The 20,199-nt window shown below is 40.4% G+C and overlaps 2 protein-coding genes across 10 annotated transcripts in view; one reads left to right on the top strand and one right to left on the bottom strand.

Annotated features, from left to right (window-relative positions):
- The window catches only part of LOC127003815 (muskelin-like), a 29,718-nt gene extending 18,343 nt beyond the window's left edge, over positions 1-11,375 (bottom strand). For 3 of the 7 annotated variants that reach the window (XM_050870869.1, XM_050870870.1, XM_050870871.1), the window contains exons 1-6: positions 11,234-11,375; positions 7,109-7,178; positions 6,388-6,530; positions 5,227-5,326; positions 1,876-1,923; positions 345-443 (exon numbers count right to left, since the gene is read on the bottom strand). In XM_050870869.1, the coding sequence (XP_050726826.1) occupies positions 345-443; positions 1,876-1,923; positions 5,227-5,326; positions 6,388-6,530; positions 7,109-7,178; positions 11,234-11,322 (549 nt within the window). In that variant the 5' untranslated portion in view covers positions 11,323-11,375. Of the gene's footprint in view, positions 1-344; positions 444-1,875; positions 1,924-5,226; positions 5,327-6,387; positions 6,531-7,108; positions 7,179-8,329; positions 8,604-11,233 lie in introns of those variants that run through there. The other 4 variants (XM_050870873.1, XM_050870875.1, XM_050870876.1 and 1 more) reach the window with 2 other exon arrangements.
- A 4,000-nt stretch (positions 11,376-15,375) lies between these two features.
- Positions 15,376-20,199, top strand: part of LOC127003814 (high-affinity choline transporter 1-like) — a 37,765-nt gene continuing 32,941 nt past the window's right edge. Inside the window, exon 1 of one of the 3 annotated variants that reach the window (XM_050870867.1) lies at positions 15,376-15,520. Coding sequence is in view for 1 of the 3 variants with exons in the window: in XM_050870866.1 (XP_050726823.1) it covers positions 17,992-18,088 (97 nt within the window). In the remaining 2 variants the exon portion in view is untranslated. Of the gene's footprint in view, positions 15,521-17,953; positions 18,089-20,199 lie in introns of those variants that run through there. The other 2 variants (XR_007757413.1, XM_050870866.1) reach the window with 2 other exon arrangements.

The following is a 20,199-nucleotide window of genomic DNA, read 5'->3' as shown; positions in this document are numbered from 1 at the left end:
CATGGACATCCTTTCTGATCCTATTCTTCATCCAATCCAAGTATACTGACACAGGCAATCTCAAGGAGTATCTCCCTCTCCCTTCTCCTCTTTCCAGGGAAAAATGAATATATATATATATATATATATATATATATATATATATATATATATATATATATATATATATATATATATATATATATATATATATATATATATATATATATATATATATAAAGGAACCACTGACAAACTCTTTGCTGTAATTTTTTTATCTGTTTCTGAGAAAATAAAGTGTTGCCTCTCCTCTAGTAATAACAATAGGACACAGATACTCATGCTGAAAATATCAAAACACTTACTGTTGTGTACCAGTTGATGCATTTCTGCACAATGGCCCAGTCATCACACCCACCCAGAGCCACGTGCCAAATGCTAAAGTTGAAGGTGGACCCCCAGGACTAAAATAAAAAATAGAGTGGAAACAATTACACCTGAACCTTGTCGATGGCATAGAAAGTATACATTGCCTTATATTTGTAAAATTGCAAAACAGAGGACTTCAGAGGAATTTGACAAAAAAAAAGAAAAAAAAAAGGTGAATACATTATTAACCCTTACAGGGCAGGGCTTTATTAGTCTCCACACACATCAGCTTCATACAGCACTTGAATATGTCCTTAATCCATTAATGATTATGAAGAAACTAAAAGATATTAATCTGATAAAAGAGGAAAATAACATTACAGATACAGGGAGTCCTCAAGTTATAACGGGGTTTGGTTCCAACAGGCCAGTTGTCAGTTGAATCGGTTGTAAGTTGAAATTTACATTAAAAAATAAGACAAAATATTATTCAAATGTCCCCCTGCTGATAGAGAAGTGTTCCTGTGCCTCCTACCCTCCCCTTCTACCCGCCTCTGTACTTGTGCGCTTGTCTCACCCCAGCCCTGCATTCAGTTGAGCCATTAGCCACACAATGTTGAGCAATGTCAAGCGATGGAGATACCAAGTTTAGCCAAGATAGTGGCACCAGCCAAGCGCCCTGCCAAGTCGTTGCGTGGGGGGTTGTGTTGGCCGGGGTCAGTGTTTGTAAACAAAGGACACATCGTAGTTACTTGAGTGGTCACTGATGAATCTTCTTACCTTCTGTGAATGTTTCAGGCAACTATAATTGTTGTTTCCAGTAAATGATCGCCTATTAGAGCAGCTGCATTAATTTTGTAAGGGATCTGTTGTGGTGCACCATTTTAGTTGCACTCAACAAATCAACTGCCTGGTTTGGCTCACCCCCCCTACCTGCGGGGAGGTGTGTGGGTTGATGGGTTAACCCAATGCAGCTGAGACTTGTAAACAGTGAAGACAAATGGGCAGACTCACTGCACCCTTACTCAGCTCACTTGCTAGCCGACTAGGAATTGCTATATCTAGCAGTATGCTTGTATAGAACACTATAGGCCTATAAACTGGTAGAGTAGTGACTGGTGACTAGCATTAGTACTTGCAGCTTGAGTTCTACAGGCAACTGAGGGGGAAGAATGGGTGGACTGGGCTGGGTCAGCCTAACCCTCCTCCCCCCCCTCCTGCCTTACACCACCTTGACTGGGGTAAAGCCTGCACATGTAGACAGTAGAGGGGTAGGAGATAGGAGGCACAGGAGCGCTAAACAAACAGCTGCTCTACCCACAGCAGGACATTTGAAATGTCAACTAATTACTTAACCAAGTATTGTTAATATTAGAGGCCTGGTCATAAGTGTGAGCGGTGGTAAGTCGCATACATCGTAACATGAGGACTACCTGTACTATGTAGTTTCAGCTTTCTGGATGATTTAATTAATTGTTCGTCTACAAGACACCCTCTTTACAGTGAAGTGAGAAAATGACTTCCCACCTGTGTGCTTGGCTGAGCTTTCTTGCCTTTGGATGGTCGCACGCCCACCTGCCAACATGTTATATTTTTCATACATATTTACAAGATCTTAGTTATAGAATTTATTTTATATTTGTGATTACAATTGAGCTTGTGCAGCTAAAGAATAGTAATGATATTGAGACTATTACCGTATTTGCTGGCGGATAGGATGCGGATATAAGGTAAGTATTAAAACCAAAACCCTGCATCTTTTGCATGTACAGTAAAAGTCTGATAATCCGGCATCCAATACTCCCAAAATCCCAATGGTTTAGAATTTTCACAGTTTTAACTTTTGGGGGGTGACATTTGAGAAAAATTGGTGGAAATTTTCTATAAATACTGAAAAATAGACAAAAGCGGTGCACTGTATCAAATTCAGCACCTACAATGTCACTCACGAGTCACCCAGTTAACCCAACTTTACACCATTGTCTCCCAAATTTCCTTGATTTTATCTGTATTCTTCCACCATAAGGGCTCCTACTACTCCTAGTACACCACCTTCTATGGAGAAGATGAGGGGGCATATTACAATCATCATTGCCAAGAAGAAAATGGTGAATAGGGCATCGCCCAACGACATGTCACATGTCCGTCTCTGTGTATCAGCTGAGCAGCAGCAGCAGCTGCTGCTGCTTGCAGTTATGTACTTATGATAATTTTTATTGCCCATTTCACAATATTATTACCTAATTTTTATAAAGAAGAATTCATTGATGAATAATTCGCACTGTGTGATATATTCACAAGCCCCTTGAGTCAAAAAAGAAAGTGCCGGACACTTTGTGACTGCCACCGATGGTGCTTACTTTGTTTGCATGTAATGCAAGTCTTCAAATAACTTGTTGTAGTTAATCTTTCATATATGATGGTTCAATGTGCCATACAAAGTGTGGTAAACATCTGGGGCAGGTAGTGAATATTGGTGATTGCAAGACCAAGTGTGACAAATGTCTGGGAAGGGTGTGTTTTGAACATTTTGAGGTTCCCTCCCTGGTGTGTTTTGAACATTTTGAGGTTCCCTCCCTGTAGTCCAAAAAATCTGCTAATCCAGAAGGACTGTGCCCCCGATATTCTAGATTACAGGACTTTTACTTTATTTTACAGATCAGAGACAAGTGCCTAGGGTGCAAGGTGCTTAGTTAGGGAGTTGGATAAGCTGCAGTAGTACACTCAGAAGGCACACTGTTACCATCAGTGCTGTGATAAGGTTACCTCGTGTAATTATTTACCACACATCTTGGGAAGGTGTTTTGAGCAAATCAGCAAAACTGGTAAAAATGGTAACCTATTACTGCTTAATTAGTCAAAAAATATTTCTATAATAACATAACCCCACTTAAACCTAATGGATAGTAACCCTTCACCATATAATAATGATGGCAAAACTAAAACCAAGACAGTGCACTTCTTGGTAAACAGCTACTCAGTATCAACCACACGGCAAATCTGGTCAGCTGTTGAGAAGGGTGTATTTTTTAACATTTTTGACTGAAAAATTGTCCACCGAGTTCAAATTCATGGAAAAAAAAATTAAGGTATTGCTACAACATGAAATATAAGCTACAGGTCATAGATTATACAAAAAAGACATGGTGACAGGGCAGAAACGTAGTATTTTGGTGTGACACCTCTCGAGAAAATGGTGATTTTGTACTTGATTCTAGTATACACAATTTACTTGAAAAAAATTGTTTTCCCCAACAAAACCACTTTAAAATTACATCAAATAAATTCATAATGAAACATAGTAAAAAATAAATTTTCTTCAAAATATCCTTGTAAAATAGGGTGCATTTTATGTGGTGATACATTCTACATGCCAGCAAATATGGCACATATGCTGTGAGAGGGAAGCACATGAGTGAGAAGCCGAAAGCCACATGGGTGGGAGACTAACATTAAATGAGCCTAGCCACAGCTTATCTTTATGCCCCAGCAGCAACATAGTCACTAAGCTGGGCTAAGTTTACCTCTGGACCATTAACAGATGTTGCAGAATTTATAGCTGGGCTGGCATTCCAAAGACACACCTTCATATGCCCTGCCTGACTAGCAAACAAGACAGTGGATACTCATACCGCTACACTCTGCCGTGTAAAGGTTAATAAGTACTAATATTAAAAAATATCCTCTGCCACAAAAATATCTGAATACAACACATTCCACAAAATATAATTATCTTATATATATATATATATATATATATATATATATATATATATATATATATATATATATATATATATATATATATATATATATACAGTCCTCGGTTTTCGTATGCCCTAGTTTTCATACGATTCAGTTTTCGACGACTTTTTAAGTCAAAATTTTGTCCCAGTTTTCGTACAGTTGAAAATGGTCCGTACCAAACTTGTCCACCTGTCCGCGTGACTCGGCCATTCATTTCCCAGAATCGAGCGCCCACACAAAGCATCCCATGCTTTTATGACTCACAGCCGTATAGTATGCACGTCTCCGAACATCATCCTCGAAGGAAACCTAAACATTTCTAAGGTATCTCCAGACCTCCCTTGTACCTTTCCCTTGGGACATACCTAGGAATTATATAGTCATTTATGCACGCTGAAGTGCTAGTATATTCTCTTTGGCATTAAATACAGGAGTTTCAGTCCACGTTGACTCGAATACGAGGAAAAAATTACAGATAGAAACACGTTTATAAGACTTTAGTGTTCAAGCAAATTAACTAAGTCCTTATGGAGGGGGATTCCCCTTCCAAACAATAACCTCTCCTCCTCCCTCTCCCCTCCTCGCTGTCTTCCATACACCAACAAGAGTCTTCAATAAAGGTAAAAGTGATATTCAATGTTCATTTATCCATTTCATCACTCATTTATATTTATTTCTGTATGTAAAACATGTAAAACTTTAGTTATTCTCTATAAAATGTATTTTTTGTTAATATTTTTTGGTGTCTGGAACGGATTAATTGGATTTACATTATTTTTTATGGGAAATATTGCTTCAGTTTTTGTACATTTGGTTTTTGTTAGACTTTTTTGAACAGATTAATCACGAAAACCGAGGTTCCACTGTGTGTGTATGTGTGTGTATGTGTGTGTGTATATGTGTATATATATATATATATATATATATATATATATATATATATATATATATATATATATATATATATATATATATATATATATTTGTGTGTGTGTGTGTGTGTGTGTGTGTGTGTGTGTGTGTGTGTGTGTGCAGTTATCATTAAAGGAACAATCTGTGGCATTTTAAATTAAGAAAATATGGTAAGGAGTTCAGAAAAAAAATATACATATATAAAATAAACATATTTACCTGTAGAGGAACAATTTTCACAAATCGTACAGGAAATTGATGACCTGACACTGTGTGCTTCAAAAGGAATGTCTCAGGAATTGTGTCATTTTTCAGCCCACTGAAAATACAGAAAACAATGATAATGTCACCACCATTGTACCCTGTGGGGTCCCTTGGCATGCAACATTAACTGTGAGTACACAGTAACATTACACCTACTGAAGAACATATTGAAGCATTTTGGTATATGTTTAGAAACAAATGGCAGAAAAAAATGAAATAACATATAAAAAAACTATTTCAATGATTTTTGGATGTACTTAAAACAAAATACAAACATGACAGCCTTCAATATTTGGTAGAGATGGGGTTACCTTCTAAGAAGTTGACATTGAGTTACAAATGTGAAAAAAAGACATTATATTATTATATATTATATGATATTGCAACAAGTTGAGAAAATATATCAAGGAGAAGCTTGAATGCACATGGAAGAGATATGTGCATGTGTGAGAGATGGTAGGGACTGTACAGCTTAATAAAAAGGAAAAGTGGGGAACGAAAGACTGCAAAATGTGACGAAGAAGTGGGACTAAATGGAATAGACATTAGGCAGCATGCAGCTTGGAACAGAGGAAAGAAAAAGAGGTAAATGGAGTGAAGGTATAGGGACATAAGATGACAAAGTTTAACGAATAGGAGAGATAGAGGGGAAAATGAAAGATGAAAGGGTGGGACATTAGATAGCATGCAACTTGGTGAAGAGGAAAGCACCATGGGGTCAGGCAGGTACAAGAGGGTGGCCATTGTGATGTGATAAGGTAGAGAGGAAGGATGGGCATGGAAGGTGCAGTTATGTGATGAGCAGATGGGGATGCAGCAGGTAGGGTAGTGGGCAGGGTGGCTGATCTTTTAAGATGGATGAAAAGTACTGTTACAAAAGGGTAGAAGGAGTACTATGAAATGAATAGTGTAAGAAGAGGGTAAGTTGGGTACTATGGTAAATTGAGTGGGAGTGGAAAAAGAATATACGTATGTTGGGTGTGGAGCACAACAAGCAGTGACATGTAGAGGAAATTAGTAAATGCATACAAGATAGCTGATCATAAAAGTGGGAAGAAGTAAAAAGCAGAGGAGTGGGTGGCAAAGTACAGGTTATGGCATAAATGCAAAACCCACCTTTCCAGGAGGAGAACCATATTATCATCAGACAAGCCACCATAAACGCGGAACTTCTTAATGTTGCATACGTGTGTTTTTTCATACTTGCCAAATGTTATGGTCTTGAGCACAGCAGGTCTTTCGAGCTTCAAGATAAGGAACTGTAATGGAGGAAAATATCACATGATTTAAGGGTAATATATAAAAAGATTACATTAACCCATAAACTGCGCCAGACATCTCAAGATGGCAATATTATACCTCTTTTGCACCGTATAGTTATCATCATCAGATCAGTTGCTCTTTAGCAGTCACGGAGAGTAGAAGTATGTCATCTACTGATGCTAATCAGCCCCATAGCTCCTGTGGTCGTGAGCATGGGGGAGGCATGGAAGGTGGTAAGCAGAAGGTATTGGTAAAGAGAAAGACTGTAGTAGACAAAACTGAAAGTGACAGTGATCCAGATTGTATTCAACCATCAGATTCAGCTGGTCTGAGGAAGCGTGTCAAGCATACTAAGCACGCTTCTGGCCCTCAAGGTCAGCCTCTCCAACAGTACGAAAAGTTACTAGCCAGCATGGTCAGGCACTGACACCAACAAAATTTCTACCAATGCTAGCAGACCGTGATGAATCGTTGTCATCACTGCCCGATGATCCAGAGTGGCAAAAAGATGAGGAAAACGACAGTGGGGGTATAGGCACACTTATTCTTGGCCTTTTTTACAGCTTCAACTCACCTGCGGTGGATTGTTAGAGTCGGAAGACCAACGTGATGCTTGGTTGTTTGGTTTATCCTCAAGTATATTTCTGAAAGAAAAATGAAAAAGTTAGGTATATACAAAATATATTTTTTTTACAATAGGCAGAAGGAAATAGAGATGAAGGAATGCTGTTCCAGAGTTTACCAGTGAAAGAATGAAGATGCTGGTTAACTCTTGCATAAGAGATTTGGACAGTATAGGGATGAACTTTGGTAGAAAGTTGAGTAAGTGGGACTAGGGAAGGGGTGGAGGCATTCAGTTAGCAGGTTAAGAGGAGCAGTCAGCGGGAATATATCGATAGAAGATAGAGAGGCAACACTGCGGCAGAATTTGAGATAGAAGACTGTCAGTAAGAGAAGACAACTTGATGAGATGAAGAGCCTTTGACTCTACTCCATCCCAAAGAGCTGTGTGCGTGGAGTCCCCAACACATAGGATGCATACTCCAAATGAGAGGGAACAAGGTCCTTGCATAAGGACAGCACTGTGTAGGGGGAAAAAAAAAAAAAAAAAAAAAAAAAAAGATAGACAATACAGAATGCCTAACTTCAAGGAAGCTAATTTAGAAATATTTTAACCCAGTAGCAGTGACAGGCCAAATTTGTGGCCTTACTGTGTAGCAGCAACGGGCCAAATTTGTGATCACAAATGCTTCGATATATATTATGAAATGGTTTGTGTGAGTGATGATTTTTTCTCATTTTTCTCGCTTAGAGGGACCATTAAGAAACATGATCCCCGCTGCTACCGAGTTAAGAATATTTCAAGACTATTTTGCTTTCTAGTATCTCTAGTATAATTTAATTTCACGTAAGATGGGGATTATTTCGACTTCTGGTCTTAAATCAAGTGGTTTACATACATGGTGCTGTAACAGACAACACCAAAACTGTAAAAAGTTGGTAAACACAGGATGAAGCATCATTGTTGCCACTGAGATGCACATGATGGGCCTCAAGCAGCAAAGCGAAGGGCTGATAGCCAAGAAAGTCTATTGCCTGGCTTTCACCTTCTTATATACAAAAATTATCTTGATTATTTCCTGTGTCGATAAGATCAAAACATAAAATGTATAATTATTTGCTAGTGTTTACTCCAGGAAAGAGGGAGGCAATTCATCGAGACATTGACGCAGACAATCAACAGCCACATTATCCTTACCCTTAATCAATCCAGAGTCAGGAGGAACTTACTCACCTACAGTCTGACACAACAGTATTCCTCTTGTCCTCAGCCAACATGGGGCCAGGAGGGACTCAGGGACCGAGAAGCTGATGAAGCTAATCAGCAGTTGTGTTGCTCAAACTAAGATGATCAGCAAACATTTTTTTTATCTTATATCCAAAATGGCATAAACAGCTTTATAAGATAAACTTATTTGCCAAGGTGATCAGTTAATACTACACATGATCGACTTATTAACTGAAGTGCTGAATAACTAACTGCATCAACATACTTGCTAATCTGCTCAGTAAATAACTACACAATATTAACTTATTAGCTGTCTGCTTAGTAAACAACAAGATACAGTATTGATTTATTTGCCAAACTACCGAGTGCTCACTGTGTGGGCATGGTGAGCCAGAGGACCTAGGCTCGAGTCTCACCGAAGCACACTGACAATTTTCAACCATCACCAAGTGTCGGAAGATTACCCAACTGCTGCCCAGAGCTTAAATAAGCCCTAACTTCAGCAACTCCATTCAAGGGAAGCACCAGGAGGCAAGCAAGAGTCACACACCAAGGTCACGGCAGCCACTAAATATAAAATTCGCCTGTGCCACTAACAGAATGGAGTCATCCAAAAGACACTTCAGGAAAGCCTATTGGCACTAGAGGCAGCACCTACAAAAAAAAATAAAAATAAAAAATAACTACAAAACATTGACTTATATATTTGCCAAACTGCTCAATGTTGAGCTGATCAGTAAACAGCCTCACCCTAACCTCACCTAGTTTATCACTTTATTGTCCTTTCCTGAAAAAGTTTATCAGAGAGAAGTCTAAAACAGGATAGTAAGCCTGATATTTATCTATTTTTACGCCTGTCCCACTCAGGAGTTTGACGGTAATATTTCTGATGGATCACATCATACTCTTCCTCTTTCTTTATAAACATTTGCTGCAGAATTTGCTAAATGGAGGCATTGAGGGAGGGTAAACTTCCCTCCCCAGCGAGGAGATGATTAGGTTTGGTAAGGTCAGAATAAGAGGGGTCGAGGGGGAACAAAGCCACACCACCACCCCAGTTAGGCAGCGATGTTAGGTTTGGCTAATTTGCTGGATTTAATTATTCTAGATAAAGACTTGGGATACCTATGTTGTGCAATGCATTGTTTTAAATATGGCAGTCGAGGCAGTGGCTCACTTCAGCAGTGGTTGAGTCTATCTTTCAGATGGTCTTATAAGGGCTCAAGTTCTGATTTGTCATCATTCCTGTGTATTGTGAGTACCAAATTGTTATATTTCTGATAAGTTTTGGTGTTTGTTATTAATTTGTGCAAGTTTTTCAAGGACATAACTAGTTTCTGGAAAGGAGCGAGGAGAAGGGAAATTCTGGAAACTAGTAATTTCTGCAGAGAATAGTTAGAAGCTTTTTATCAAAACACATCAAAACTTACCAGATATAAATGGTTTTGTTCACAATTGTGAGATGCGTGAACATCTGGATATTTACCAAAAGGCCAGAATAACTGACATGCCAAGCCTTACTATAGTCATTTTCAGGGGTGTGGAGTTGGAGTTAAAATTTTTCGACTCCGACTCCGGGAAATTTTGAAGTTGCGACTCCGACTCCAACCCCCATGCCCCTCCCCCTCAAGTACAAATCTTTTTATTTTTATTTTTTATTAGATGCTGCCTGTAGTGCCGGTAGATTCTCTTGAGGTCCTTTTTCTTACATGTATTTACATCCAAATTACGTGTACTCTATATAGACAACATCTAGATAATGTAAAAGAAAAAAAAAATTCACAACTACATTACACGATAAATGATTACGTTAAGGAGTCGGAGTCGAGGGTATTTTTACTGACTCCGACTCCGACTCTGGCCAAAAGTAGCTGACTCCACCGACTCCGACTCCACACCCTTGGTCATTTTGCACCACATAAGAATGAACCACTGAGGGTATACTGAAAGGTGTCATAAACCTATATATCAAATGCAGAGAAGGTGACTCATTTATCGGTAATTCATCTCCAAGCATATTAATAAACACATTATATTATCCTAAATCCATCTTGTAAACTAAAGGATGGATAAAATTCAGCTCGCTCGTCGATTCTACAGTCGGAAACCTAAATATACAAACACTGATAAGATTATATTTAGTGCAGGCCAGACTGGGTAACCTTGACGCACTTTTTGACCTGTCTCACAAGCCTACAGGTATAAATACAAATAATAGCCTGCATAACACCTGCATAAGTTATCCATTCCATTCACACACTGGCAGATAGAGGGAAGGAAGGGGCAGGCAGGGAAGATTACTACGAGCAGGGTTGGTAATAGGGAAACGCAGGGTGATAGGTTTACAGGGAGGGTATGGCCGTGGGAAATGGGTCGTGGAAGGTTACAGGTTACACAGGGTTGGAGAGAGTTACAGGCTACACAGGGACATGGAAAAGTTTAGGCCTACATGGGAAGGTGCAAGGAAGGTTAATACAAGCAGGGTTGGTGATAGGAACATGCAGGGTGGTAGGGTTACAAGCAGGTCATGGAAAGTTACAGGTTACACAGGGTCAAGGAAGGTTACAGGCTACAGGGGGACATGGAAAAGGCTACATGGGAAGAGGCATGGAAGGTTAAAATAGGCACATGGGTTAATAGGGTTACAGGCAGGTATGTGGGAAATGGGTCATTGAAGGTTACAGGTTACACGGGGTCAGGGAAGGTTACAGGCTGCACGGGGACATGGAAAAGGCTACATGGGAAGGGGCATGGAAGGTTAAAACAGGCGGACATGGGTTAGTAATAAGAAATGAACGCCATAAGCTTGCAGGCAGGACACGGAGCAGGTTACGGATACAGGTTACAGGCCGCCACAGTGCAGGTCGTGGGGTGGGGAAATGTCACTCTGGAGGCTCCGCGGCTACTCACTCCGGGACATAGTTGGAGGAGAAGGTGGAGTACTTGTGGATGGAGTATTTGAGGGGGCGAGAGTCCCTGTCTGGCGCTGCCTCGGCCATCCTTGTTGTGAGGCGCTGCGGCAGGGCGCGGCGGGGCGCTTGAAGGCACGGCGGCGCCAGGCTACTGACTCACTCATTTACTCTTTACTTTAGCTCCCCTCATCTATATTATATCATTATTTAGTCTTTATTTTAGCTCTCCTCATCTATATTATCTCACTATTTAGTCTTTACTTTAGCTCTCCTCATCTATATTATATCACTATTTAATCTTTACCTCTCCTCATCTATGTTATCTCACTATTTACTCTTTACCTCTCCTCATCTATATTATCTCACTATTTACTCTTTACCTCTCCTCATCTATATTATCTCACTATTTAGTCTTTACTTTAGCTCCCCTCATCATTTGGACATATCAAAAGCTTTTGATAGGGTCTGGCACAAATCTTTGCTTTCTAAACTACCCTCCTACGGTTTCTATCCTTCTCTCTGTACCTTTATCTCCAGTTTCCTTTCTGACCGTTCTATTTCTGCCGTGGTAGACGGTCACTGTTCTTCCCCTAAATCTATTAACAGTGGTGTCCCACAGGGTTCTGTCCTATCTCCCACTCTTTTTCTGTTGTTCATTGATGATCTTCTTTCCAAAACGAACTGTCCTATCCATTCTTACGCCGATGATTCCACTCTGCATTATTCAACTTCTTTTAATAGAAGACCCACCCTTCAGGAACTTAACGACTCAAGGCTGGAGGCTGCAGAACGCTTAGCCTCAGACCTTACTATTATTTCCGATTGGGGCAAGAAGAACCTGGTGTCCTTCAACGCCTCAAAAACACAGTTTCTCCACCTATCCCCTCGACACAATCTTCCAAACAACTATCCCCTATTCTTTGACAACACCCAGCTATCACCTTCCTCAACACTAAACATCCTCGGTCTATCCTTAACTCAAAATCTCAACTGGAAACTTCATATCTCATCTCTTACTAAATCAGCTTCCTCGAGGCTGGGCGATCTGTACCGTCTCCGCCAGTTCTTCTCCCAAGCACATTTGCAGTCCAAATACAGGGGCCTTGTCCGCCCTCTAATGGAGTATACATCTTGTGTGGGGGGCCTCCACCACACAGCTCTTCTGGACAGAGTGGAGGCAAAGGCTCTTCGTCTCATCAGCTCTCCTCCTCATACTGATAGTCTTCTACCTCTTAAATTCCGCCGCAATGTTGCCTCTCTTTCTATCTTCTATCGATATTTCCACGCTGACTGCTCTTCTGAACTTGCTAACTGCATGCCTCCCCCCCTCCCGCGGCCCCGCTGCACTCGACTTTCTACTCATGCTCATCCCTATACTGTCCAAACCCCTTATGCAAGAGTTAACCAGCATCTTCACTCTTTCATCCCTCACGCTGGTAAACTCTGGAACAATCTTCCTTCATCTGTATTTCCTCCTGCCTACGACTTGAACTCTTTCAAGAGGAGGGTATCAGGACACCTCTCCTCCCGAAACTGACCTATCTTTCGGCCACCTCTTTGGATTCTTTTTAGGAGCAGCGAGTAGCGGGCTTTTTTTTATTAATGTTTACTTTTTTGTGCCCTTGAGCTGTCTCCTTTGCTGTAAAAAAAAAAAAAAAATCTATATTATCTCACTATTTAGTCTTTACTTTAGCTCCCCTCATCTATATTATCTCACTATTTAGTCTTTACTTTAGCTCTCCTCATCTATATTATCTCACTATTTAGTCTTTACTTTAGCTCTCCTCATCTATATTATCTCACTATTTAGTCTTTACTTTACCTCTCCTCATCTTTACTTTAGCTCTCCTCATCTATATTATCTCACTATTATCACTATTACCACTGTTAGTATTATGTAAGGCAGGGTTGGTTGATTTAAGTCAAGTTGATTGAAATAACTAATTTAAATCAAGATAATCAGATTATTATTTTTTTTAAATCATCGTTTTAAATCAATTTATATTATTGTATTTGTTCCAATTCAAAAATAAATTCTCTGTGGCTCAATAGCTTGAACACCAATGAACTCTCATGAAAGTACTCACAAGTGAAAGTGAAATTACCTTTCTGAACCTAAAAGTTCTTTATGCATTACAAAAATAATCGTTCTTTGGCTCAGCAGCATAAACAGCATGAACTCACACATGGAAAGTGACATTACCTTCCTGAACATATAACATTATTATTCATATAAAAGAAACAGAGAACACTTTGTCCTTATCTTTGTTCAGTGAAGTTGTGAGTCAGTTAGCAGAAAAAAATAATTATTGTTAAGTGGACCGTTTTGCCCCGAGAGCAATGAAAATGTTAACAACAATCTCAGCGGAACAATGGCGGTGCAGAGGAACACACCAAAGAATCGTGCAATAACACATGACATTATGAGGCACAGTATTCCTACAAACACGATTTCATCAGACCCTTACTAGTAGATCAGCTGGTGATAAAATATTCTGGGATTTTTCACACACAAACAAACGAACGTGTCCAAACTTGCCCCGATGTTACAGCAGCTGACTAATGAGCCGAGGAGTAAAAAAGTCCATCTCCTTATCAATAGCTGCCAGAAGCTAACAACACAGAACACGGGCTGGTCCAGATTACCCACCTGTGCCATTCTGTCCCACCTTCCCCTATTATTATTATTATCATTATTATTATTATTATTATTATTATTATTATTATTATTATTATTATTATTATTATTATTATTATTATTATTATTATTATTATTATTATTATTGTTATTATTAAAACATTCACTTACACCCAACAAGTCTTTATTTATCTTACGTTTACTATCAATAATTATGTTTCGTCTTGTTGTTGTTGTTGTTGTTGTTTCCCTGTTTCCTTTCCTCGTGTTCCCTTTGTTTTCTTTTTTATGTTTTTCATTATATCGATTCGCGGATAATTCCATCGTGAGAGAGAGAGAGGTATATATATATATATATATATATATATATATATATATATATATATATATATATATATATATATATATATATAGTATACGTATATGATATATGTATGTAAATATCTATATCTATATCTATATCTATATCTATATATATATCTATATCTATATCTATATCTATATCTATATATATATATATATATATATATATATATATATATATATAGATCTCTATATATATATCTATATATATATAAATAGATAGATAGATAGATATAGATATAGATATATAGATAGATAGATAGGTAGAAAGCTACATACATACATACATACATAAATACATTGATAAATAGATAGATAGATAGATAAATAGAGAGATAGAGAGATGGAAAGATAGATGGACAGATATATAGATAGATAAATAGAGGTATATATATATATATATATATATATATATATATATATATATATATATATATATATATATATATATATGTCTGTGTGTGTGTGTGTGTGTGTGTGTGTGTGTGTGTGTGTGTGTGTGTGTGTGTGTGTGTGTGTGTGTGTGTGTGTGTGTGTGTGTGTGTGTGTGTGTGTGTGTGTGTGTGTGTGTGTGTGTGTGTGTGTGTGTGTGTGTGTGTGTGTGTGTGTGTGTGTGTGTGGTGTGTGTGTGTGTGTGGTGTGTGTGTGTGTGTGTGTGTGTGTGTGTGTGTGTGTGTAAATAATAATAATAATAATAATGATAATATTAATAATAATGATAATAACAATAATAAATGGTTTATTCATTTGTAAGCAGCCATAGGGCTGAAAATACACAAAAATACCATACAATGAGTTTCATGTGGTGAGTAATGAGGGAATTGGGGAAGGGTGTGTGTGTGTGTGTGTGTGTGTGTGTGTGTGTGTGTGTGCATGATACAGCCACATACACGTCTCAAGTTACATAACAAGCCGCTACTCATTTGCGACGTCCTGTTTTCCAGCAGCAAAAAAAGTCAGCACACACTTGATGGCCGGAGCCAGCATTCCGGCCTTAGTGGTTCCGTTCTAGGAGCGATAACCATTGCTTCATTGAATATAATCTTTCGGTGTAATTCTTCTTCCTCCCCTCTTGCCCCATAAAGGCACCAGCCACACCGTGTGGGGGCGTTTGCAGGCCAGTTGAAGGACTGCCGGACGTTGCGTGGCAGTGCAGTGCCGAGGTCGCCTCTCGGTTGGAGGGTTGCCATACGATCAGTCCCTCACTGACAAGCGTAAGAAACACTCAACCCTCGAGGCACCGCCGCATCGCACCGCTCTCTTGGAATAGTCTAAGACCCATAGGTGAATATCGTTTTGTGCACGATGCTATAGGAGAACGGAGGCAAAATGAATCCGTAGTACTGACCTCACTATCGCTGTGGAAAATTGTGGTGTACGTTTTGCAAGACTTGTTAGAGTGCAGCATTTTGCAAATAGCTGTTGCTAATTATTATTAGGACTGGGGTGATAGCTGATGTCTTCTTGATGTGAATAAACCCCACACTGGCAGACAGAAGATGTATATTTATAGGTGGCGGTTGTGTGGTCAGCGTGCGGGCGCGGTGTCCTGGAGGTCCCGGGTTCGTGTCCCGCCTGCCGCTACAAGCTGACAATTTTCAGTCACCGAAGAGTGGCCTAAGACCATCCTGATTACCATCTGTCAATCTGAACTCTAGCGAAACTCTATAAAGAGGATCAAATAGAGCTTCTGGGAGGGTAGCATGAACCAAGCAAGAAGGGCGCCTCTATGAACACTTGCCTGTGCCACTAACTGGCTGGGCGGACCAACGGACCTGGTCATGAAAGCCTACCGGAGCTATATGGCAAAACCTTTAAAAAAAACAGGAAAAGCGGCAAATTTATAATAAAAATTAAACCACTGAATCTCTCCTTTGGTAAAACTGTGAGATTCAACTTAGACTACCTGTTTACTTCAGTCCTTATCGATGATGTGCTGGAACTTTCGGCTCAAACGTTGCCGACATTGACTTAGATTGACTGCGACATTGACTTAGGTATGCCGTTCATCTATTCGTTGAACTTACATAATTGCAGGGTTTTGGTATGGGGATGCGATCTCGGTCCCCGGCATTAAGTACCCTTTATATGGCGTATCGTGAAACCGAGCTTTTGACAAGTATCCCCCCCCCCCCCCCTCTGTTAATATGGTTTTGTTATGCTGATGATGTATTCTCGTTCTGGCAATTAGGCCAAAATAACTTCGAAGAATTATTTGCTCAACTAAATAGTCTTGCTCTATTAAAATTCAAAGATGCATGGGAAAAAATGACGGTATTCCTTTCCTGATGTCCTCGTTTAAAAAGATAGTGGCATTCTCAGTTTCAAGGCTTATCGTAAATCGACAAAGTGAAATTTATTCATACATTTTTTTTCTGTCATTACTTCTCCATAAAAGTGTCCGTCATTTCATCACTGTTCCTCATAGCTTTAAGAATTTGCAGCCCTCGGCATTTACAAGAAAATGAAATGATTTGGAGTAACTTTCATAAATTTAAATACCCATACACACACGCGTTTAAAGGCAAGATAATCATATTAGGTACCCAGGGACTCATCCATTAAGACTGTTTTTTGTCCTTACCATACGTGTCTGATCTCAATGGTAATGTTAATATAGGAGGAGAGAGCTGCTGGTGTTCCTGGTACCAGAATCATGCGGACCAACACATGACTCATAGCGAACCCTGTCAGTGTCAGTTGTAACATTAAGGTTCCCTAAGACAGTGTGTATGTCCTGCGGGAGGGGGTGGGGGAGGCACTGGTCTAACATGGATTCGAGTTTGGCGCAGAACACCTCCTTCAGTTTCACACCTCTCGTTCGATGCGCACACTGCAGCAAAAGACATGTAGCCCAGAGTGTGCTTCAGCCTTACGTGCCTTATACGCTCATCAACCGGAATAACCTCAACCACTAATGGCTGCAGATGGCTGGAGATGCCTATATCTATACTATGTGAACCTCTATTCGACAGATGCCAACAATTGTTATGCGAAGCCGTGCGCGACTTGCTCAACCATCCAGAGCTGCTTCTCTCTTTTTCTCTCCTTTCTGCTAATGCTTCTTCCTTTATGGGTGGTCGGGGGGTTTACTTTTTGTTACCAAGCCCGCGGCAAGCAGTCAGTCCATTCTTTGAGCTGGGTTGGCTGGGGAGGGATTGCAACCCCTCCTTGTAATATCTCTACTCAAACTAAAAACAAATCATCAAGTAAAGGTCGGGGTCGCGGCGTGAGCCTCGACGCCGATGGTTCTGATGGGGGCCCGACCACGCGGCGCGGCAGGCTTCTTCAAGGGGGTGAGCTTCTTCGATGCATCCACATCGCGTGAGCCTTTATAGTTTATAGCTCTACCAGCCACCCCCAAAACTAAAAGAGGCTAGGGGGTTCTCCCCCCCTAAGCTGCAGGTGTCACGTAGGCTTTGACCCTGTCATAGGCGGAGGGCTCATGCGATGCGGATGCATCTAAGAAGCCAGCCCAGTAGAATCGGATCAGGGTCGAAGTTCACGCCGCGACCCCGACCTCTACTTGATTTATTTTTGGCTTGAGTAGGGTTTTCACAGAGAGGGCTTTCAGGCCCTCCACAACCAACTCAGGGGCCGGACTGACTGCCAGCCATGGGCAGGAACACAGGCATCATGAAAGAACAATGAAAGACTAAAACACCTGACTTCGTATTTATACTTCAGACGTCCTCAGCTGCTTGAAAACTCATGTGTTGAAGTGGAGTCAGTGTAGGTTATACCCGACTATTGACATGGATTGTCTGGCATTATTAGTAAGTGAAAAACAGAGCGAATGTGTAACAGTAGATGCAGTGGAAAGTGCAACGACATTTCCTCTAAACTTAGCAGGTTAGTGACCCAGATCCACCGAAAGTCAGGGGTGTTGGCGGTGAGTTGGCTACAGAAAGTGTCCCTGTTCCTACTTTTTGTGTATAGTTGTAAATGTAAAACTCATGCCAACTCTGCCATACATCCCAATGCTTCTTTATGATGGTATTAGTGGGCAAGAGGAAAAGAAGAGGAGGGCGGACCTAGTTTCGGAGAGGACCGTCAACAAAAGGGTGTCGAGGGAAGAACGGGTCAGGGATGAAGGCCCGCTCTGTGTTGTTGAAATTAATAATAGTAATTTTGACAAGTATTCCCCCCCCGCCCCCCCCCTCTGTTAATATGGTTTTGTTATGCTGATGATGTATTCTCGTTCTGGCCCTCAGGCCAAAATAACTTCGAAGAATTATTTGCTCAACTAAATAGTCTTGCTCTATTAAAATTCAAAGATGCATGGGAAAAGAATGACGGTATTCCTTTCCTGATGTCCTCGTTTAAAAAGATAGTAACATTTTCAGTTTCAAGGTTTATCGTAAATCGACAAAGTGAAATTTATTCATACATTTTTTTTCTGTCATTACTTCTCCATAAAAGTGTCCGTCATTTCATCACTGTTCCTCATAGCTAGTGCTAGTGATGGAGGGGTGGTAGTAGTAGTAGTAGTAGTAGTAGTAGAAAGAGTAGTAGTAGAAAAAAGTAGTAGTAGCAGTAATAGACCAGCTACTACAAGTATTACAATTATTACTACAATGTATTCAAGGAATTAATAAAAATAAAATGTTCTGTGCACAAGAAGAAAGTGATGACGTTTAAGCACACTTGCAGATTGTACCGCTCTTCTTCCGGCCACGTAAGTAATTGTAATATCAATGGATGATTATAATATTATAATAGTCATATTCTTTCAAAGAGAAACTGGAATATTCTTATGAATCTTTGCTCGGACATAATGTTTCTGGTTAACAATACGAGGAGGTCTGACAGCTTACGGGCGGGGCCACTTTACCCACTGGACAAGCCGAGCACTTGGCCGGGCCCCACGCCTGAGGAGACCCGTTCTTTGGAGACACAGAGTTTTTTAAAGGAAACATTTCACTATGACAAGAGGAAAATCAAACAGTGGCGCATTCATGGGGATCTGAGGGGCCCGCGTCCCCGTGAAGAGAGTGGAAATAAATACTTTAAAATATCGCCGCGTATTATTTATTTATTCTTATATTTTTTTTCCAGGGGACGGTTTCTCAACCCCAACTCTCAAATAAAAAATAAACGAGACTGTCAATAACAACGCATTGTCACGATAATATATAACATGATTTCGGTAAAAAATAAGTTAAAACGAGTATTCTGAATCATGACAACACAGGATGTAAGGCACTAATGTATATAGGATCACGTAGATAGAAATTTAAGAAATGTGGGTGTCTCAACACGGCCCACATTCCTGTCTACACGATCCTGTATACATTACTGCCTAACAGGGGGTGGTGACTGAGTTCGAGCCCCAAACAGACGCTTTTGACACCCATGGAATGGATTTTTTTTTTAACGTCTACGCCTATAGCGCCGGTAGGCTTGCTTGAGGGGCCTGGATGGTGTTCGGCCCCAGCCCGTCATGGCGCAGGCAAGTGTTTATAGTGGCGCCATCTTCTCTTGGCTCATGCTGCCCCCCGGACCTCGTTCTTGATTCACTTGGACGGTTTCCTCTAGAGTCCGGGTTGATGGGTGGTCTTCAGGACAGCATGTGGGTAGTTTTAAGCCACTCGGCGGTGACTGAAAAATCCGAGGTGGTAGCGTGGGGATTCGAACTTGCGTCGTCCATCACGTGGTGAATGTGGGCCCAGCACGCTACCACTCAGCCAGCACCTACCCATATACCCATGAAAATCACCAGCGTGCTATCCCTTCAAAGGTAAATGTGATTAAAATGCCGGAGAGTGCACCACTGACGGCAGACGTAACTTTGAGCGGCGTCATTGTTTGAAAAGTCACCAGTGTCCTTAGAAGCTGCAGGACCCGCACCAATCCCTCAGAAGACTTGATGGCGCATGGATCTAATTTTCGAGCTACACATGTTGTTCCTTAGTTGATAAGAAGAGTGAAAAAAGCCTTTGTTTAATTGCTAATTGATTTTG

This window comes from Eriocheir sinensis, chromosome 26 (assembly GCF_024679095.1).
Source record: "Eriocheir sinensis breed Jianghai 21 chromosome 26, ASM2467909v1, whole genome shotgun sequence".
NCBI lineage: Eukaryota > Metazoa > Arthropoda > Malacostraca > Decapoda > Varunidae > Eriocheir > Eriocheir sinensis.
Note: the sequence above shows the minus strand (reverse complement) of the source record. Positions and strands in the feature narration are given on the sequence as shown.